The following is a 22,915-nucleotide window of genomic DNA, read 5'->3' as shown; positions in this document are numbered from 1 at the left end:
GTTTGGTTTGTTACATTTCAACCTGTATCTTGGTACTATGATTGTCTGATATTCCTCCTGTACTGGGATGACACTTCTATGCCAGTAAACAGATTTTAAACGAAATAGAGACACAAGTTAAAGCAAAATGATATTGTTGTTGCTTTATTTTCAACTTCCTGAGTGGAAACTAGAAGGCCCACAATGCCAAATATGACCAGCTTAAAAAAATATTTCTTTTTAGACCACTACTTGGATAAAGATTACTTTTGTCACAAACCTTCCAGCAGGTAAGAAGTTAAGAGCATATGCCTATAAAGCAACACTTTTTTACATGTCCGACCTCATGGCCAACCTTTAAAAGGGGAGCTTTATTTTAAGTGACCCCCCTTCTTAAGGTAACAAGTTCATCAGCGGCATATAAAGGGCGTGCTGGGAATGAGAGAAAGGGGCAATTGCAGGTCATTAAAGGAATGTGAACAGCCCAGTCCAGGAAGCTTTGTGTGTCGTCTAGCACAAGAAAGCCATTCAGCTTGAACTTTGAATTTGTAATGGCTTAGATTGCGACACTTCTCTGCCCACAATGTAAACACACACGAGAACGAAAGTGCCACCCTTTTTTTATGTGCGTTTTCATTGTGAAAGAAGCAAGTCCTGGCCGAGAAGTGCCCCTGCTGCTCCCTCCAGCCCCACCCTCTCCCAGGTGCCAGGAGTGCCTGTGAACGCAGATGTCACTAATCAAGGTTCATCTATATGGAAAGGCAATGAATGAAGGCTGTCCTGACAGGGAGTGCAGTCAGTAGTGTCCACATTGTGGGGAACTCTGGTTCCTGTACACACTGCCATATCAGGCAGCCTGTGCGTTTTGCAAGTACTATAGAATGGAAGCACAGTGATGGTGACAACGCCTGATATTATGAATGTACTGCTTTATTCAGGGCTGGCTTAAGGGGTGATGCGATGTGCACTTTAGAATGTGCGCCCCTGTGCGGGTGCACCGCTCGATTGTGCCTTAAGCCGGTCCTGAAAGTTAGCCATCAACCCTCACAGTGGAGTATTTTTCGATTGGCTGTAGCAATCAGCAGGTCTAATGCGTGACATCCTTTTTTAGAAACACTACGGTTCCTTTTTTCTACTGTTTAAATCTGCCTACCCCAGTTTTCTTTTTTGTAATATCTATTTCCATTCCATTTTATTCTTTTGACCCACCCTCAGGGTTCCTTGTGTTAAAATTGCAGCAAAAATGGCCGTGAACACAAAATATTCCGTCAAAAAGGCTGTGGTTTTGCCTTCGCTATCCATGTTAAGGATGCGGGGGACACCCCCACAACCCCCGGACCCATTGTACCATTTAAGGGGAGCTCCCCTTAAATGGTGTAATGGGGTACACCTTTAACGCGGCAAACGCATTTTTGCAGCAATTTTTTGTGGCAACGTTTTTGCCGCAATTTCATCACTGCATACCACCCTCAGGGCATAAGGTGGTGCACCTACCCATAGTCCTTCTGCACTAATACTAAAGGAGTTGGGGAAACCCATAAGAGAGGGGAAGCAACAGTCTGGATTGTTCTGAGGAAGAGTAGGACTAGTAGAGGAAGAGTAGGACTAGTAGAGGAAGAGTAGGACTAGGTGTAATGTGAATTACTTAACGCCACGTCCACGCTTCCTCCTCTCATTCCATACTCATGAAGTATATCAAATGCCACAGAACGGCCCATTGATTAATAAAAGGATAGACCTCAATGCCAATTATCCTGATCGAGTGCACCCTATGCATGAGGAACACAGAAGGTAGGTACCCTGTGAGCGAGCAGCTCGGTGGGGTGAGGAGCAAAGACCTGAATAGCATGCCCCTGAATGTGAAGCCAGTGATAAGGCTTCAATGCACTGTGTGAAGGCCGGGGCAGCCTTGTGGAATTTAAAGAGCTGCGCCCTTAGTTCCCTTCGTTTCTTTGTACGGTTCGGATCAGTTTTGTATAGCTGCAAGGGTATGTCTGCGTCCTTCAATATATTTTGACATTCCAGATTCCAGTTATGTAAAAACCCACACCCTACATTATGCATCGTCCAATTCATCTCCACATATAGCGAGTGCCAAGGGGGCAGGGGGGATCAAGAACCTTTAATTGGAGCATCAGTCATTTCCAACTGACTAGGCCTAGACCTAATTCAAAGCAGATTAGAGCAACCGGCAATAGTCCTTCCAACTTATCACACCAGTTTTTATTGTTAAGGTTTATAATCTCGTCGCCAAATAGCAGTGCAGGGATCACCTTTAATTAATAATAGCTAATATTCTGTACCATAGGAAACATAACATATTTTTTATCAAATAGATAATTTGCACACACAAAACCGACCACTTCTGGCGCGTCCTTATCCAGAGCGGAATTTTGAAAGAAGTTCATCAAATATGGAATCTTGGGTACTTAAACTCTTCAACAATGTATTATTAAATAATCTCCCAAACGGATGCTTCACGTTCTTTTTCCTAATGTTGAAGAACCAAATTAGTTTTTTACTTGAACTTGTTTATCTCCATATCCTGTGATTCCATGAATTGCTCTAAGGCTGCGATTGATCTAACAAGACCAATTAGAGTAAAATCAAATATAACAAGGTCATCAGCTGATTATAACCAGTGAATCGCTCCTAAGGGCTAAAACACTCCCTTGTCATAAAGCCTTAAGGTTTGGGACTTTAGTGGTAAGCGAACCCTCTGTATTCAAGTGATCTGCCTGTATGGAGGTCGATAATAGGTCCTAGAATTGATAACGTAGACCCCACATCTTCAGTTTCTGCCACAACCATTAGGAGCCATTACATCAATAAAGGCCATGTATAGACAGCCTTTCCTGCTGCAGGTGTCTTGACGGAAGGTTTTTATAATCAGGCAATTGAAGGTGGTTCCAAGCCTCCTGCCGAAGCCTGATTGCATTTTGTCGATTTCTTTTTTCTTGAAATTACCCCTTTGAAAAATAGGTATACCATAAGAAGATTTCCAGGATGTGGGTATCTTTCTCTGATTCACCACTTGTAGGAACAGTCATTGTATAACATCCGCAAACATAAAGGGCGAAGGTTTTATGGTTGCATTCGACAAATCATCTGGACCAGCTGATCTGGATGTATTTATTCAATTTCAAGATACGCTCCATGATGGTACCTATGAACTTATCCAGCAACCAATCTTTCATATATGTTTTCCCAGGTTCTTTAACCTGGATATTGGCTAGCTTAGATATATTGTACATATTAGAAAAATATGAGACCCAGGTTTCCTCTTGTATAGCAAAACATGGATATAACTCAGATGGCAAATGTGTGTTTTAAGGACAGTTGGCAAGGCAATCAAATACATTTTATCAGATGCAGGAGAAAGTGGGCCAAGTATCCAGTTTGAGAGACAAAAAAAGGCAAAAAAACACACATGCGTGGGGGAAAACTATACGTTGGCTGCTCTTATGTCATAGTGAGCCAGCATATGCAGCGTACATGCTACCATGAAATCGTGTTCTGTGGGCCCACAGGGCGGTGTATGGTGGTAACTGCAGCTGGCTAGAGAAATCTGTTGTGAGTAAGCACTGGGTACAAGGATCTGCGTGATATTTTCATCACGGAAATTTCGGCGATGGAAATGCTTGCATGGGAAATGTACTCACCACAAAAAGTTCGTAAATTTCCCATGCGAACATACATTTCCAAACCCTAGACACCTACACCCCCATACCCCCAACATAACCAAACCCTACTTACCTTTTAAGACGCCTTGTGTCCCTGCAGTGCCAGTTCCCTTTCACTTCTGTGATCGTGAACCGGCTCCGCAGGGTCCTTTCTCTCTTTTTTTAAATTTTTTTAACCTACCTTAAATGCATACCACCAAAGGTTCGAACTTTTGGTGGTATGCATTTTCGGACTTTTGGTCAGGTCGGACCTTTTGAATTTGGTCACTTCTTCCGATTCCGGGTACAACGGAAGCCTGAGGGCATATTAAGCTCAGTGTGACATAGTTTAGCACTCAGAAGGGTTTCTGATAACACCAGAGCACATAATGGCAAGGAAAACCCAATACAATATACTCCTAGTACAGAAGGGCAGCCAAGCATAACAGAGAGAACTGATCTTCTGAAACAAGCATAGACTCAGGGTGCCTTCTGAAGAGGATATGAAGTCGTAAGGGACCGTTCTGAATTGGGCTTTAGACTCATGTGACCTAAATGTGGTTGCTGTTTTGAAAATGAACATAAGTACCATCATTTATGGGTCCAATCCAGGGAAGCCGTCCCTTCTCCTCAAGGGGGAGCCACACTCTTTGGGACTAGGCATGTGAGCATGCTATGCAGGACGCTCCCTAGAGGACAGGGCAAAGTGGATCTCAGGTGTGCCCCCCACCCACTTAGGGTACTGGACTACGTTGGAGGCATGCTGGGCGGAAAGCCCATGGAACGCTGCCGAGCCCAGGATGAAGACAGAGTCCCAAGCCGCCAAACCCAAGAGACACCTAACCGCTGCTGAAGCGGCCAGCAGGCAGCCCGCAATCCTGATGCCAAAGTCCTGTTGGTCACCGAAAGAAGAAGCCGAGGAGGAAGACCTGACTGGGAGGACGTCACGACTCACGGTTCCGCAGCACCCAGAGGCGGCACCTTCCACGCTGCACACCGCAGCATGGAAACCGGTATGTGGCTGGTCAGTGGAAGCAGGATGAGGGCAGAGAGGTTCCAAAGAACCCCATTAGGGGCTGACACTGGGAATACCCCATGAGGGGGTGAAGGCAACCCAAGGCCAGAAAGCGCACAAGGGGCTAGCATTGAGAATGCCCCATGATAGGGTGAACGCAACCCATGCATCCGAAGGTCAGAAAGCCCACGAGGGCATGATGCTGAGAAAACCCCATGAAGGGGTGATCGGAACCCAAGCATTTGAAGGCCTGAGAGGCCGGCAGGCCACAAGGGACAGACACCAAGAATACCCCACGAGGTGTTGAAGGCACACCAAGAAATTCCACAGCCTGAATGGCCAGACAGCTCCGCTCGAGCTACCAGATTTAAAGACCGTAACCAGGCTCAAGAGGAGACTCCTTGTGAGTGTCAAGCAAGGCAAGGTCAGGAGCACCAACCACTGGAACGTTTTAAACCTTTTAGACAGGCTGCAATGGGGTCCCGAGTAATCGTCTCCAGGAGGAGAGAAAGACTGGCAGGACACAACTTTTAACCCTATGAGCAGGCAAGGGCCTGAAAAAGAGAGAGAACTAAAGTTACAACTGTGTCGGTGTCAGAAACCAGCCTCCAGAAGCCAAGTAAAGTGGGAGTCAACTTGTAGTCAAGTTATATTATTTAGTTATAGTGGTAGAGTGAGCATAGGATAGCATAGGTTATGGCAGAAGATTGACTTTTTAGAGACACCCTGACGAGCACCAGTTTTATTATTTACTTGAAGTTAGGGCCCATCATCTTAGCTATAGGGTTAGTTGAGTGTTCCCTTTGATTAAATTGAACCATGTCTTCTTGCCCACCTTCTGACTTACCACAATTCCCAGGTATTCGGTGAAATGTGGTTTTTCTCTGTTGGTTTACTTACTGCTTAATTTTTCAAAGTAAAGTTAGAGGAGCATCATTCTCGCCTCATGTCCTGTATATATAAGCATTGTCCCTGTGTTTGATCGTCTCTTACTTGATCTTCCGGAAGCCGCTAAGAATGATTATTTTTTACATTGGGCTCTCTATGTGCATAAAAGATAACGCTATGGAAAATAAATGGAGCCGCGTAGTTACTTCAATGTGTGGCTTGTGTAAGTGCATTAAAAAAAGTTAAATTGCAGTTAACTGCAAGTGGATATGATCTAAAAGTAAGGAGATGGGTGACTCATGAAGATAATGGGGCATTTTATTTCCTGTGTTCTGATTGTTAAATATGTGTACGTGTCACATGTAAAGGTGCAAATACCTGAATGCAATGTGGTGGGAATACAAAGACTCGCCTAACTTATCAGAACCCTATTCATTGAAGGCAGGGCTGTAGGCTATTAATGAAATGTGTGCCCTTTTCTGCACAGGATGCAAAGTAGTGATCGCTTCCCGGAAACTAGACCTATTAAAACAAGCTGCTGATGAATTGGCTTCAAGGATCTCCAAGTCAAATCCAGCTATAGTGACACCGTTGCAGTGTAACATACGCAAAGAGGAGGAGGTAAGAGCAAATGCTAGCCTGCCTATTTATTGCACTTAAGCTACCCAAAGTCTGATTCAGTGCACTTAGTGTTAAATCAATAACATGTCCACATTCTGTGATCACGATTGGCTCCAGAGTTGCATTCACGTGAATGTGTTGTTAGTATTTAACATCCTCTGTGGTGTAATGATGCCCTTGTTTTCCTTTGCTAACTAAACCGTCTGTTTTTCTGACATTGGAGCGCAGTGAAGTCTCTCAAAGTACTCAAAAGTACCCAGAAGGCTTGCACAATAAGTGAATGCTGCTCTTGTGATTTAATGGCAGTATAGTTGTAATCACTGTTAGTCCATGCCAGGCTGTATTGCCCTATAAAGTTAAGCCCTCCCATTGGGTTTTGTGAGGGTCTGGGAGAAAGAGACGGACACAAAGGTAGCATGTTGATTGGCAAAGACTTTTATTAACAACCAAAATGGGATAGGGGCTGGGGGACATCCCTACTGCTAAGAGGGGCTTCCCTGTCTCAACAAAACTAGCTAATGAAACTGTCTGTGTCAGAATGTCCAAAGTAAAGTTCGCCGTCCTGTGTCCAAATTCTAACCTGTCCCTCACAAGCTAAAACTCAGTGTAACGTGAAAAGAGTAAATGTCTCTTGGCTGCCAACCTGCGGCCCAGCTTGGCTGTTTAAAACCAAAGTTCCAAAAGGGTGTAGAAAAACTAAAATGTTCTCAAGACTCAAGGGGTTGTCTCCCTTTCCCCAGATTCTTTTCAGCTATGTCCAATTTCTCTGGGTCTCCCCAGCCCTTTTCCCAGCCACCCTGTACCTGTAGGGTCTGTGACGTCCCCATCCAGCTGTTCACGGGTCTCCCAGGAGCTTCTGTGGCTTTCCTGGCCTCTCGGGACCACCCTCGGTCTTCGGCGTCCCTTCCCTGTAGTGCTCTGGCAGTTATGTTGCACTCCAGCCACCTCATTTACCGCTGAGTGCCGTGCTTCCCCTCTGGTCTGCCTCTTGTGTCTGTTACCTTCTGCGAGCTCTTCTGCAAGTGTGCTGCCTTCCAGCATGCCGTCTGACGTTCTGCACTCTGGGTCTGTGCGGGCCTCGCCTACTTCTCAGTCCATGTTGGACCGAAGTTCAATACACCATCGTTCTCGTCCCTCTCCTACTTCAACTGACAGCGGATCAATGGGAACATCAGGGAGACTAGAACGCATGTACTCATTCTGGCTAGTGATCATCATTCCTCGTGGCCTCTCCTCCCAGTGGTTCTCATTGGGGATATGCTACTGCAGCACATGGAAGTAATGGGTTATGGGGAATAGGAAGGGTCTCGAGGGGATGTGGGAGGATCAAGGGGATACCGTATTCTCCCGAAGTGGTTACTGCTCTCAGTGGGGTCCTCTCTCCCCATGTTCCACCCGATAGTTCCACACCCCATGGAAGTATCGGGTGGCAGCCTCACCACCCTGGCCTTATCAAAAGGTGCTTGCCCATCTAAAGCAGTTACAACACCTCAGGATTCCTCAGTCTTGGGGAAAGTCCTTGTGTGGTTATGGGCGGCTGATGCAGGCTGTTGTCAGGCTGCTGTCTTGCATCAGGAGAGGTGGATGCCGCATTGTTTCGCTTTGGCTGCCCACCCAGATCAAAGGATCACTTTAAAGATGCTTGCCATGTGTAAGGCAGAATCCTGTGCAGTGCCCCTCGGGGCCACTAGACACAATTAAGACTACAAGTGGCAATACAAGTTCACCTTTGGTACAAGCCTGTACTACACTGTTAAAGTGGTAGCAGTAGCGGAGCAGCCAGACTTATCTCTACTACTGCTCATTTGCTCTTGAGATTACACAAAGGACCACAATTACTGTGACTCAAGCAAACACTGACTCAAGGTTTTTGGTTAAAAAGTAAAAGTGCATTTATTTGTGACCATCTGTTTGCAAAACACTTCACCTCTATTAAAATTAAAACCACACGTAAAATACACTGCACACAACCAATTCACTTTGGATAAGGCAACTCAAGGTAAGTACTTTGGGATTTGACGGACCAGTGTTGTGAAACAAAAGACGTTACTGAGAATACATATGCAATCACTTTTTTTTAGTTTTTTTTTTTAAACATCTCTTTATTGATTTCAGCATATAAAACATAACAATTTCAGAACAAAGAAAAACCAACAGCATTCTCCTACCGCCTCCCTCGTCCAACCCCGGTCGTAGCGCAAGTAAGATCTATAGTTCAAAGACCCCCTTCCACCTCCTCAACAATGGAAGTCCAGCAGCTTCAGTCTTTGGGGGCACCATTGCTACATGAACTCCCCCTTCAGATAGTCCAGTGTCTCACCCCAATTGGCAGCAAAACTTTCCAGTTTCCCCTCCACCGCGTACGTGGCCCATTCCAATGAAACAATATCCCACACTTTCTTAAGCCAATCCTGCTCCACGGGAGTCACCGGGCTCTTCCATTTTTGAGCGATTAGCCCCATCGCCGCTAAGGTAAAGACCACTTTCGCCTTGTGACTCCCCCGGCTCCTCTCCTCCCCACCCGTTATGTTCTTCCCCAGCAAAATCTCTTGAGGGTCTTGACCACCCCCCCGTCCCCAGGGCTGTGGATTGGACACGTGCAATGTCACGCCAAAAAGATCTAATACGCGGGCAGTCCCACCATATATGAACAGCTGTGCCCACCTCCCCACAACCCGTCCAGCAGGCATCTGAAGTCGTTGGGTACATTGCGTGCAGCTGGGCAGGGGTATAATGCCATCCATAGATATACTTATACCATGCTTCCTGTAGTTGAGAAGCCCTGGCCACTCTAAGGATTAACCTCCATAGTCCCTCCCAGTCCCCCCACTCCATCTCCGTCCCCACCTGCTGCTCCCAACCCTTCATGTCGGCCAAGAGACCTTCGGGGTCATGCTCTCTAACAGTTTATATAAATCCGATATAAGACCCCTGGAACCATCGTGGGTTAGGAGGAAACGTTCGAATTGTGTCAGATCGTGCGTAGCTGCCTTCTTGACTTCCGTTGACATGACCCAGTGTCTGATTTGAAAGTATCTGAGCCTTTCCCCCTCCCCAACTCCAAATTGCAGCTTACGTTCCTCAAAGGTCTTCACTCCCTGGTCATGAAACATATCTCTAAGGGTCCTACATCCTCCTTCCTCCCACATTCGGAACGCTCCTCTCTCCAGCCCCGGCATAAAGTCCCCGTTATTGAAGATCGGAGTGAACGGGGACGGGAAGGATGAGATCCCTCGCCTCTCCACTGCCCTGTCCCATGTGTCTACCATCCCCCTCGTAATGTCGCTCAAGTATATATGAGGTGGTCTCAGCCTTCGGGGGAGCCATAGTACTTCACCCAGGTGATGTTGGGCGACTGCCCTGTCCATTTTTACCCAATGCTTTTCATAGCCCGCTGCAAACCATTCCCTAATCACCCGGAGAAGCGCAGCTTAATGATATTGCCTAAAGTCCGGTAGACCCATACCCCCACGGCCTCTGGACGCCGTGAGAAGGCGCCAAGAGACAAGCGGCCTCTTTCCCTCCCAAACAAATTCTTTGACCACTCGGTCCAGTTCCTTAAAGAAGCCAGCGGGGATAGACAGAGGGATCGCCTGGAACAGATAAAGTATGCGGGGAACGATCACCATTTTTAGTACTGCCCCCCTCCCTAGCCACGAAATTCTAAGGTTGCTCCACATATTCAAATCCTTTTTGATTGCCTTTAACAAGGGGGGGTAATTCGCACCATACCAGCCGCCTAGGGAAGGGGTCACCCGGACCCACAAGTATCGTAACCCACCCGGGCTCCATTGGAATGGGGAGAGTGCCTTCAATTCTTTAGCCTCGTTCTGCCCGAGGGATAGATTCATCAGTTCGGACTTCTGCCAATTGACCCGCAACCCTGACACCTCCCCAAATTTGGTCAGCACTTCTATGCATGCCCTGACGGAACCCTTTGGCTGCGTTAACATGAGAAGCATGTCATCCGCGAAGGCCTCGACCATGTGCTGGTATCCCCCAAAAGGGACGCCCTGAATCCTGTCCGTCTCCCTTATAGCTATTAACAGGGGTTCTAAATAAATAGCAAAAAGCAGGGGAGACAGTGGGCACCCCTGTTTCGTTCCCCGCCGAAGCCTAATTGGATGTGATACTTCCCCATTAACTAGGATCCGTGAGCTAGGGTTTTTATAGTTCGCCGCCACCATATTGATGAATTCCGATCCAAGACCCATTGTTTCCATAACCAGGAACAGGAACGACCACTCCACCCGATCGAACGCCTTTTCAGCATCGAGCGCTAAGAGGATCGCTGGAGTGGTCGTCTTACGTGTTTTTTCAACAATGTGGGCTACCCGTCTAATGTTATCAGCCGTCTGCCTCCCAGCCACAAACCCTGTCTGATCCTGGTGGATCAGCGAAGGCAAGTGGTTTTCCAAGCGCCTAGCCAATATTTTAGTATATATTTTCGCCTCCGTATTTATAAGGGCAATGGACCGATATGATGTACACTCCTCAGGGTCTTTACCTGCCTTGTGTATGAGTATTATTTTTGCCTCTTCCATCGATGGGGTTATACCACCTCTAGGCCCGAATGAGTTGAATAATTGTGTAAGTTGTGGAACCAACAAGTGGGAGTAAAGTTTATAAAATGACGCTAGGTAGCCGTCTGGGCCCGGGGCTTTACCACGGGGGAGAGCCGCTATAGTGGCTCTAACCTCGTCTTCCGTGATGGCTTGGCCTAACTCGCTCCTCTCGTCCCTGGACAGCCGCGGTAGGGGGAGAGCCCCAAGGAAATCCCTCTGTGATCCCAGTGCCGTATTTTGCGAAGAGTATAGGTCTTCATAGAATTCTGCTAACCTCCCCTTAATCTCTTCTGTCCGAGTGAGCCTTTCCCCCCTCTTATCCCTCATGGCCACAATAACATTCCGTTCCCTGTTCCCACTCAGTAAACGTGCCAGGAGTGAGTCCGCCTTATTGGCCTTCGCATAGAATCTTTGTTTAACCCTAAGCATGGCCGCTTCAGCCTTTTTAGTCCTTAGGATTCTCAACTGACCCTCTGCTGCCCTATACTCCTTGTACACCTTTCTGGTAGGGTCCTTCACCATGCGCGCTCTGCAACCTCAACTTCACCTTCCTACTGTGTCTCTAGCCCCCTCAATAATCTATTTCTCTCCGCTTGCAGGGCAATCAATTCCCCTCTCAGGGTAACTTTGAAAGCATCCCACCTAGTCTCTAGGCTCATATCAACGCTATTGTTCTGCTCAAAAAAATCCTGAATCTTACCATCTATCTCCTCCCTCATCACCTGGTCCCTCAGGAGCATCTCTTGGAATTTCCAGCTCCACACCCCCGGCCTGCGCCCTCCCAGCCTGAGTTCCATTCGGACAACCTTGTGATCTGCGATCCCCATGGGGCCCACCTCTACTGACTCCACCCCTCCGATCAGGCTTGCCGACACCCAAATATAGTCAATCCTGGACTGAGTTCTATGAACATCTGAGAGAAAGGTGAATCCCTCCTCTTCTCCCCTTAGCGCCCTCCACACATCCCGCAAACCTGCTTCCTCCCACCGTCCCTTTAATTGAGGCGAGGCTACTGCTCCTCCGCTACCCCTCCCCTGCTGCGTGCAGTCCCCTCTCCTATCCCAAGCCAGGTTGAGATCCCCCCATTAAAATCACCTGCCCTCTCGCAAAGTCCTGTAATGTGCCCAATGTCTCCCGAAGGAACTGATCCTGGCCCGCATTTGGGCCATACACCGAAGCTATCGTGTATGGAGTGCCCATGCACTCACCCCGCACCATGATAAACCTACCGTTCGTATCCCGGAGGGTATCGTTCACTCGAAAGTCCATCCCCCTCCTGAATGCCAATGCCACTCCCCCTTTCTTAGTGGAACCCGATGCAAACAATATTTGCGAGTAGCCTTTCAACCACAGGCGATGCTGGTCCTTCCGCAATAAACGGGTTTCCTGAATTTCCTGAATCGGCAAAACATCTGGTCTCTGGGACCTGGTAAACTGCTCTAATTTCGTACGCTTAAGAGGGGAGTTCAACCCCCTAACATTATGCATTAACCACTTGAATACTGAGTTGGTGTCTAGCGCGCATTTCTTGATCAGCACCTGCCACTCGCACCAGGTCCCACCCTACCCCCACCATCCCTCTCCCTCAGCAGAAAGTTTTGAGCCTCCATTACCCCTATGCCCCTGACCTCCATGTCTTACTCCTTTGGAAACTGGACTTACCGGCTAGACACTACGACCTTCACCCAACTCCCCCCCCCTTCTCACACCCCGAATCCCCAACTTAGGGTGAGACTCCCCTCCCAGCTCCCTCCCACCCCACTTACCAACTCCCCCGAGCAGCCGCTCCCTCTATTCCTTCCCTCCCCCCCAACCGGGCCTCATCACCCTTTCTGATCCCCGTATGTTGCACCCCTAGCCCCCGAGCTCATCTGCCGCCTTTACGGGTCCACCACCCCTTGCCCACTGAGATTTTACGTAGATCAACCCCTTTGCCACCAATTTCGCACTCTACACAGGAACCTTCCCGCCCTCCCTAGATGAACTGTCAGACCCTCGCATTCCCTTCCGCCTTTTGTCCCCCCACCATTGACCATTCCCACACCCTCTGCCTTGGCCTGCTGCTTGTGACTGAACCCTCACCGCCGGAGGACCCCCCATCCAAGTCGATCTGCAACACATTAGCCCCCTCGTGGACAGATGTTATCCGTTTCTGACGGCCCTCCCAGTCAAAAACGAGGCCAAATGGAAAGGTCCACTTGTAGCGCACACCACGCTCATTCAATACCTTCAGCACAATGGCGCCATCTGTCACCTCTTTATCGAGGTGGCACTTGCTAGGTCTTGATATAAAAGCTATTTGTTGGCCTTTAAACATTATTGGATCTTTTTACCTTGAGGACTGCCTGTTTCTGGGTGTATCTGGTGAAGGCCGCGAGGACATCCCTCGGTCTCGAGGAGGGTCCCTTGGAGAGTCTGCCCACTCTGTGAACACGGTCCAGCTCGATACTGGCCGAGGCAGCCTCCCCTAATATTTCTGCGAAAAGGCCCTGAATTTCCTGCTTTAAGTCCTTGTCCAACACCGATTCCGGCAGTAGCTTCACCTGTATGTTAATCCTTCGAGATCTGTTCTCTAGAACCTCCATCTGCACCTCCAGGTTATGGGTTGCCACATCAAGGCGCTCTATAGCTTTGCTGTTAGCAGTAGAATCCTTTTCCACTTCCTGAAGTCCCTTTCCAAAAGATCCGTCCTTTCCCCTAGTTGCCTTAGATCTCACTTAATTTCCCCCAGAGCTTCATTTAAGTCTGTCCGCATAAGCTGGAACTGCTCCTGGAAAGTCTTAGCCAGGCTGGAGGGGAGGGCCTGGATCTCACCTACAAAGTCCTGTCTGTTGACCGGGGATAAGTCCTGCATCCCCCCCGTGGGTCCCGTCTCCTCTGGCCCTTCGGTACTGCCCTCCGAGCCATCTCCCCTATCCTGTACTGACCACAAAGATCGGAGGGTACTTTGCAGGTCCCGTGGGTCCTGTGACGACTTGCCACTTTTCCCTTTGTTTCGTGCAGCCATTGAATCAATTCTCACCCACAGCGTAGGGTCCGGCTCTTGCTTCCTCTTCACTCCACCACCTCCTAGCGCGGCTGCCCCGCCCCCTAGTATCTTCTCGGGGGTCAGCCTGCCCACGCGCCTCCCAGCGCAGGCTAGTGACGCACCAATGATTCCCCCCCCCCCCCCCCCCCCGAGTCCTTCCCCCACCAGGGCCGTTAAGAATGTTTGCGGTGGCTGCTGTACCCTGGAAGCACTCTCCTTAGCAAACCATTAGCATGGATCCGGGGGGAGGTTAGATGCTGGAGGGGTAGTCACTTGCAGTCACAAGATCCAGCTATGGAAACAATACGGGGGTCCAAACAGTCCGGAGTGATCCACAGTCACCAGCCTTAGCACTTAATAGAATATTAATTGGCCCCTATGGTTAAAGCCTTAGGATGAGGGGGCACAACGGGCTTCTGAAATTAAGCTGCCTCCTCCCATGAGATCAAATATCAGGTCAGCTGAACTACTCTGCAACCTCTATTTCCGCCTCTGCCCGTGCACCCACCGCTGCAGGAACGGCTGGGGCGGCTCCCGCCACACACTCCAGCCGCAGTTCTCTCTCCGGTGGCTGGGGACCCGCCCGCTCCACCTCGGGCCTCCCCGCGGGGTCCCCGACTTACTGCAATACTCCTGGAGGTGGCGCTCTTCCTCCTGGACCTCGGCTACTTCGCCCGTCCCTCGTGCGGGGACCAGGCCAGTTCTTCTCCTTCTCCCTCCTTTTCCCGCCTGACGCAGCGGACGCCCGCCCGCAGCTGCAGCACCCCTCGTGCTCTCAGCGCTCCGACTGCTGGCCTCCGCTTCGGCGCGGCTCCTGGGCACCGTCACCCCCAGCAAAACGGCACCAGACCGGCACAGCCTGCTGCCCGGAGCTCGCCAGGCGCCTTCCCTCAGGCTCCGCACCACGAGCGGCGGACTCCTCGGCAGCAGCGCAGGCCGAACCGGCCCGGAGCACCTGCACCCTCGGGGATCAGCCTTCCTTTCGGCAACTACCCGAATGTCTCCTCCTAGAGGCGCACCAGGGGGCTCTTTCTCTGGTTTGCGGGTATTACCGTCTCGTAGCGGGGTGGTGGACCGCTCAATTCCCCCCCCCCCCCCCCGAGGAGCAGGAGCGCACGGCTGGTGCGTCTACCCTCTACCAGCCGCCATCTTGGAATCCCCATGCAATCACTTTTTGACAGTAATGACAGTTCGGTCTTACTAAAGATACGCGTATCCGCAGAAAGAAATGTTACAGTTAGCACCTGAGTTAACCAAAGAGAGTTGGGGGCAAAAATCATCAACAATACTTTTGTCAAGGCAGACAGAATCAGAGAACAATTTCATGCAACGGGCCGCTGGTGCTCGGAAAAACCTTATTGCTACGGACCGACTCTGATGACGTCTGCGTCATAAACAGCTGTTGCAAGGAGATGCATGCGCAGACCCCCTGTGGTTCCTGTCCAGAGAGCGTAAACCCTGAGGAGAAAGGGCTAGCTGTTCCTGTTTGGCTGTGTCGAGTGGACTGAAGAGAACTCTATCTTCCTGTGGCCCTGTGGCTTTGAGGTGCGTGTGCCTGTACCTTTAAGGTACCTTTAAGGTCTTTAGCCAGCGGACCTTAAAAGGCCGCCTCGTTCGCCCTTGCGGCGTAAGCCCCAAGGAGAAAGGGCAAGCTGTTCCTGTTTGGCTGCGCAGCGGGCGAAGGCTTCCAGAACAACTTACAGCTGATCGTTAATCATGTCAACTGTGATCGTCTCACCACAGACACGTGCACAAACCAAGCGCACAGCAAGGACAGAGGAAATTGATGCGGGGCGCTCACGACAGGCCCATGTAAGTCGATATTACTCCTGCACCTCAGAAATTGATAATCTACCAATGCTTGGAAATCATAGCAATATATTGACTGTAGACTCAGAAGTTACAACTCTTAATGATATTGAGGAATAAATCATAAATGTTATCAACAATGGAGGAGAAGCATTGTCTTTGAAGTACATACTTTGACATCTAGCGGGGCTCCAGCGATTCCTGTACTGTCTTGCATATCTAACGGCCTTACCTCTGTGGTGGAGAGGGGGGTGCCGCTCTCTCTTGCGGTGGCCCCGCTGTCTGCGACTGGGGTCCCGTTGAGTGGCGGAGCGCCTGGGTCTCTGCCTGAGCTGGCGCAGCGTGCGGTTTGTTCTGCCTGTGGCGCTGTCAGCCGAGTGTGTGCTGTGGATCCACCTTGCCTGCTGGTTGGAGGCGGCGGGCGGAGTCCCGCGGTGTGCGAGGTCGGCGGCGTCGGCAGTATGGTGGGCGAGAGGCAGGGCACTGGTGGCCTTGCATCTGTGTTGGGCGCCGCCAGAGACTCGGGTGGAACCTCTGGGCGCGGCGGGGCCGCCCTTGGTCGCGCTGGACTATGTTTGGGGACTGACATGGCGGCGGCTGGCGTGTGTGCGGAAGCCCTGCACCGAGAGACTTGTGCTTCCGCCTTGACAGGTGCACTAGCGCCACCTATGGCGTCATGTGCGTCTGTTACTCAGGGCGAGATAGAGAACGACGATGAGGTGTTCGATACTGTGTTGCCGGTCACTCCACATTCTGCAGCCAATTGCGCTGAGCCACCTACATTGAATGACACTTTCACAGTTGAATGTTTGAGCACCTCACAAGAATTATCTTTGCCTGGTGAAGTGTATTCTGGCAGGCGAAATTCCTTGGACGTGGTAAACAATGTTTTACAAAACCTGCTTTCCATCAACAAAGCACGTAATTTCAAGTATGCTCAAGAGTCAATCTTAGAAGATGAGTCTCCGGCAAAAACATCTTTGAAAAGAAACAGTACTAAACTAACAGACGCCAATGAGGATATCTGGTTGAGAGTCAATTATAAACGCGCGAGACTCATCGATGATTTGCCTACTCGCGAATTGACTGGTGAAGCTGCTCAGACTAATCAGACCATTCAAGTGTCTCCACCAAATGTGTTAGAATCCCAGAAAAGAATTAACACTGACATGAAGGCTCACCCCCAAAGTTGCCATCGAATTTCAAGAAAAACATACCAACACTTCAGCACAGACTCGAATTTAGATAATAGTTCATCTACAGATTCCTCATTTGTGGACCGGCCGTTCCCCAAAATTAGGAGATATAATAATGCTTGTTTGCGGAGTGTGCGACTTACTGAAGACGTAAGGAAAGACAATGGAGATCGAGAACCCCTATGTGTCCATGTGCCTATTAATGAGCTACAAGCAGTCTTGATCTCCTCAATGGCAATTTCAATGGTACCTTTTACCAAACTTTATGAGTCTTTTAATGAAACCACAAAGAACATAACGACTTTAGTAGCTTTGATGAACTCTAAACTAGTGCATCTCGAAGAGCTACACAGCATTAACAACAATAGTCAGGATGAGTCAACTAAAATGTTGATGGCAGTACTGTCTTCGGCGAGTGAACAGAATCAAAACGATATTATTGACAAAAAGTTATTTGCAGAAGTTGCGAAAGAGGCTTTGGCCCTCTTTCGTATTAATCAGATGGAAACACCACTGAGCCACCAACTTCATTACTCAAAGGTCCCAAACTCAGTGATTAAGGAGCTAATTCACCTGCCTAACGCACGGCCGCAGACTCAAACGACTGTGTTGGGATTGGACACTGACACTCTAAAAGGTAACCTGGCTTCTCACGCTAGTAGCAAGGGCATTAATGCTGAAATTATAGCTGAGCCAATGAGTGTGGCTTTAACAGCCTCTGTCTCGGAGAACAGACCAGTACCCACTGATCCAAATGTTGATACTCTGCTACCAACTAAATGTGGTCCTGCTCCTGAAAATTCTCTGATGCTAAATGCGGCTGAGATCTCATTTAATACTGCTTTTCATCAAGCAAGAAGTACAGACAATATGGCATGTCTGAACAAACAAGTTGCAGGCCCGTCAGCAACACAAACCCTGCTTCCAGTCGTTAACAACGCTGGCACCGATCCTCTAGATGGAACTGGTAAAACAACAGGAGTTTTCCCTATCTTTAGTGGCGCAACAAATACTCCTAAAGAAACTAGGAAACAAAAACGACAACAGCAGCCTCAAATAAAGCCAAAACTCTCCCAAGTCGTATGAAGACTCAAATAAGTGGGACACGCACATTTCTGAGAAACATCAAAGTAACACGCATGACAGAGAAATTGGGCACCTACGTCTGCAGACATCCACCAAGGCGAGTACAAGTACTACAGAAGTCTTGCCCGGCCTAGTACACGAGGATGTGGTGGTCATTAGTGACAAGGCTGGACTTGACACTCCGGACGACTTATTGGACTTCTCTGTGTATGATGACATAATTGAGGAGGAAAGTGCGGGTATTGTGCTGGTGCCACTAGGAACCAACAAACCAAATCTTTGCAAGCAGGATGAAGTGTGCAAAAATGCAATACGGAAACCTCTTACAGATGGGGCCAATGCGAACACAGAGTAGCATGCTCCCGCTACCCATAAACTTATCAAATGGCTTTACTACTGCCAACAGCAGTAGAACATGTTCAATAATCCTCAAGTCAGCCAAACTTTGCCTCCTGAACAAGCCCCAAAGAGCCCTGTGTTTATCACGCTACAAGAAAAGAGAGATCTCGTAACAGCAACTTCACAAAGGAACCTTGTAGGTATCTTGAAGACAACTCAAGCTTCCATAGAGGGAGTACGAGTCAAAGGGGAGAGAGATCTTCCAGAATGTTTAAAACCATCAACAAAAACTTCAACACTACAGAACTGGGAAAGACAAGCACCGAAAATAGCCTGTACGTCTCCCACAGCATGTAAGGCATCTACATTGGAAAAACATAGTAATTATAATATAAAATGGTTGCCAAGATCATGCTGGAGAGAATAAACTCGTGTGATAAGCTGATTCTGAATCGCACTAATGTGATAAAACTATTACATCACATACCACATTTACGTGCTTTGAGTTCATGGGACATAAACATCGTTGAGTTCCCTGACTAAAAATGCAATGATAAGGTGATGCTGCACTTAGCATCAATTATCGTTGCTGGCACCATCTTGGATGCTTCTGATGCGTTACTTTCATTGGGCTTTGAAATATATAAAATCAAGGAAGAGCCGCCAAACAAAACCAATGAGTCCATGTTAACTGTCACTGTGGTGGAAAGGCCTAATGACATTCAAACTCTCTTACCTGGGAAGCATCAGCTCATCTCCTCTGTCGACTCAATGACTGGGGTAGCCAAGCAGATATTGGAGCCTCAGAAACGAAATGAAACCTTGAAGTCTCGACCGGTTATGGTTTCATTTGCTGATAACCAACCGGCTCCCATGCTTGGTTTTATGGACAAAATCAGCATTACCATAAACGGCTTTAACAGAGTCGATACTTCTGGATTGGTATCCTCGAGTAGCCCCATTCATAAAGACCAAAATGGAGACTGGAAATGGCGTGCACGATCCTTAAACTCTAAATCTTTGAGTTAATGCCAGACGATGAACCTGCAAATGTCTGTACCTTTGCATCATGGAATACACATGGTTTCTCCCATTTATTCAACTGTAACTGCCTACAAGATGTTGATTTCGCTTGTCAACAAGAAACCTGGATGAGTGAATTACCAGTTGTTGCAGAATACGAGTGCGCCCTTAATCCTGCTATTAAATTTGAGAAGGGGCGCCCAATGGCTGGCCTTTTAACCTTGATTAAGCGATCTTCTGGCTACCGCTTGTTAAAATCAACAAACCACTCACCTTACATCCAAGTCTCGGAGATCGGCAAGATTGATTCTTTACAGAATGGTGTGGATCTTATAAAAGTAGTAAACCTGTACTGGAATCATGACGGGGCAGGAACCTACTCTTTCATAGATCAAGTCTCATCAATTATCGACAATTTAATAGATTCCACACAAGGTGTAAGTCTGATAGTGTGCAGAGATATGAATATGGATCACTTTAAGCCTTTGCACTCTGAGAAGGCCAGATTATTAAAAGAATAGTTGGCGGAATTAAAAGCAAGAGACTTGTCGATGTTAAACGGTGTTAGGCAGAATCCTGTGCAGTGCCCTTAGGGACCACTACACACAATTAAGACTACAGGTGGTAATACAAGTTTTACCTTTGGTACAAGCCTGTACTACTATGTTAAAGTGGTTGCAGTAGCGGAGCAGCCAGGCTTATCTCAAGAGTATATGAGTAGTAGCAGAGATTACACAAAGGGACCACAATTACTGTGACTCAAGCAAACACTGACTCAAGGTTTCAGGTAGAAAAATGTAAGTACATTTATTTTTAAACCATTTGTTATAAACACAACACTTCTATTAATTCAAAACCACACAAAAAATATACTACAACTAACCAATTCACTTTGGTACACTCTAACTCAAGGTAAGTACCTTGTGTTTTAACGGACCGGTGTTGCGAAACAAGAGACGTTACCGGGAATACACTTGCGATCACTTTTTGACAGTTCGGTCTTACTAACGAAACGCGTATCCGCTGCAAGAATTGTTACCGGCGCAAAAACACACTAAGCACCTGGGTTAACCAGAGAGAGTTGGGGGCAAAAATCATAGGCACTACTTTTGTCAAGGCAGACAGAATCAGAGAACACCCATAGACAGAAATTCAAGAGTAAATAGGCCGGAGCCAGTGTCAAGTGGAACCGGGTTCCTGTTGTCGAGGATCACACAGTCGGACAGTTCGAGATTCAACGTTGCCAGGAGTACTTAGATATTGCCAACAGAGGAAGCAAAAGTTATAAGAAGGAGGGAAGACAAGGGCAAGCCTTGGAGATGAAGAAAAGGGATTCACCCTATTTCCTCAAGTAGAACACAGTACCTTGTCCAATGGAGAAGCCGGTGCCCTGGCAGTTGTTCCTGTTAGTTTCCTGCAGACCCACGGTTCCTGGAGCTTCGATGTGAAGGAGGACGTCTGGAGGGGTCTGCACCACACAGGGATGAAGCCGGCAGCAGCGACGATGAATAACAGGTGCGCTCCTTAAAAACAGGAGAGGCTCTTCAGATGGCTATCGGGACCACTACAGCAGTGTGCAGCAGTTTCGACCAAGAAGAGGATCCTCTGGCTGGGGAAGATGAGCTGGTTATCCCCACCAAGCTCAAGGGAAAAAGACTCTGGACTGCATCTTCTCTGGTCATCGAAGGGTAGATGGCCCATAGACAGAAATTCAAGAGTAAATAGGCCGGAGCCAGTGTCAAGTGGAACCGGGTTCCTGTTGTCGAGGATCACACAGTCGGACAGTTCGAGATTCAACATTGCCAGGAGTACTTAGATATTGTCAACAGAGGAAGCAAAAGTTATAAGAAGGAGGGAAGACAAGGGCAAGCCTTGGAGATGAAGAAAAGGGATTCACCCTATTTCCTCAAGCAGAACACAGTACCTTATCCAATGGAGAAGCTGGTGCCCTGGCAGTTGTTCCTGTTAGTTTCCTGCAGACCCACGGTTCCTGGAGCTTCGATGTGAAGGAGGACGTCTGGAGGGGTCTGCACCGCACAGGGATGAAGCCGGCAGCAGCGACGATAAATAAAAGGTGCGCTCCTTAAAAACAGGAGAGGCTCTTCAGATGGCTATCGGGACCACTACAGCAGTGTGCAGCAATTTCGACCAAGAAGAGGATCCTCTGGCTGGGGAAGATGAGCTGGTTATCCCCACCAAGCTCAAGGGAAAAAGACTCTGGACTGGATCTTCTCTGGTCATCGAAGGGTAGATGGCTCAGGACTGCAGCAGGGCTTCACCGGGACGGGGTAGTTTCAGCAGCCGTCTTCTTCTCTGCTTCTCTTCGGTTCCTTGTAGTTCCAGTGGCGACTCTCTAGCCCAAGAGGCCTGCCTTTTATGCGAAAATCCCCCATTCACACAGCCTGGCTTTCAGTCATGCAGCAGGGGGGTTGTCCGGCCCGGACAACCACCTCTGCCAATCATGGCAAAGTGCGACTTGGGTTTCCTAAGATACCCTTTGCAGGGGGTGACTACACCCCTCCCTTACATTCAGCCCACCTAGACACCCAGGCGCCTGGAGGAGGGCTTCTGATCAGAAGCCCACCAAAAGACTGTGAAAAAAGAAGGCAAACCTGGTTTGCCGCGCAAAGTAAAACACAAGAAGGACTTTAACAAAAAGAAATGGCGACTAAACACAACCGGAGCCAAAAGAAAAAGTATTTGGTCAAGCGGGTTTAAGTTCGAGGCTACTATAATAGCCTAAACCAATACCACGTTTATATAGTATAATCGCGGTAGAAAAGTTAGGGTAGATACCACAGCCACCAGCCAAGTCTAAATGTTAAAAGAGTGAAACAATGCTCTAGGAGGTACAGATAAAAAGGGATATGGAGTAACCCTTTCCAGTACTCCATGTAAGATGGGTGTACTGGATCTGTGGTAAATTGACTAAGTAAAGTCAATGGCAACTTTACCCTTTTCTGGGGAGCAGTAGTCAGCCTCAGAAATGGAGTCGATGGGAAGTCTAAAAGACAACCCTGTGTCACTTGCACTGAAGGTGCTGTGTAACACACAAAAGAAGGGGGCTACTGAAGTGGTGTACTCCAGAGCCCACAATTACAAAGACAGGTAAAAGACACATGGCAAGACATGAGTAAGAGTGGCGGAAAAGCTCACACTCTTACCAAGTGAAAAAAAATGAACTCCAGAAGTCCAGCAAAGCTGCTGGGGCACTCACTAGGTGAGGGGAAATTAGCCCTAAATGAGACTTCAACCTGGCATTGTGGTGAGCAAGCGTCCACGATCGATTACATTTACATTTCTGATACCCTTCACCCGTGAGTGAATTCTTTGAAGGTTCACAAACGGGAGACAGTGACCATGAAATGGTAAAAATGGAGCTTCTAACGTCCAAGTTGCAGCTAGGCCCAAAATGGTCGACCAAGGTGTTGGTATAACCTAGCCGAATCAGACTGAGGCTGGATGCAACCGAGGTAGCCCATTTATCCACCCAATTTCGACATGAAAGCTCAGTCATTGAATATATACCACTTTTAATGCAATTTAAACCACAGAACACAGGACTTAGACAGCTATCTTTTAAAAATACTCACTGTTTTGATTTAGAGGTGTTGAGGAGGAAGAGATTGATGCGATCGGAGATCCGAAAGAATAAACAACTGCCCTTCCAGATAAGATCATTCAGTAACCGGGCTTCAAAACAA

The 22,915-nt window shown here is 48.3% G+C and overlaps 1 protein-coding gene across 4 annotated transcripts in view; it reads left to right on the top strand.

The window, feature by feature from the left end:
• LOC138489144 (peroxisomal trans-2-enoyl-CoA reductase-like) overlaps nt 1-22,915 on the top strand; it is a 558,986-nt gene that overhangs the window by 1,811 nt on the left and 534,260 nt on the right. For all 4 annotated transcript variants that reach the window (XM_069616798.1, XM_069616796.1, XM_069616799.1 and 1 more), the window contains exon 2: nt 6,032-6,165. In XM_069616798.1, the coding sequence (XP_069472899.1) occupies nt 6,032-6,165 (134 nt within the window). The remainder of the gene's footprint in view (nt 1-6,031; nt 6,166-22,915) is intronic.

The sequence above is a fragment of the Ambystoma mexicanum genome, chromosome 9 (genome assembly GCF_040938575.1).
Source record: "Ambystoma mexicanum isolate Mex_15411 chromosome 9, UKY_AmexF1_1, whole genome shotgun sequence".
Classification (NCBI taxonomy): domain Eukaryota; kingdom Metazoa; phylum Chordata; class Amphibia; order Caudata; family Ambystomatidae; genus Ambystoma; species Ambystoma mexicanum.
This window is presented reverse-complemented; position numbering and strand designations above follow the sequence as displayed.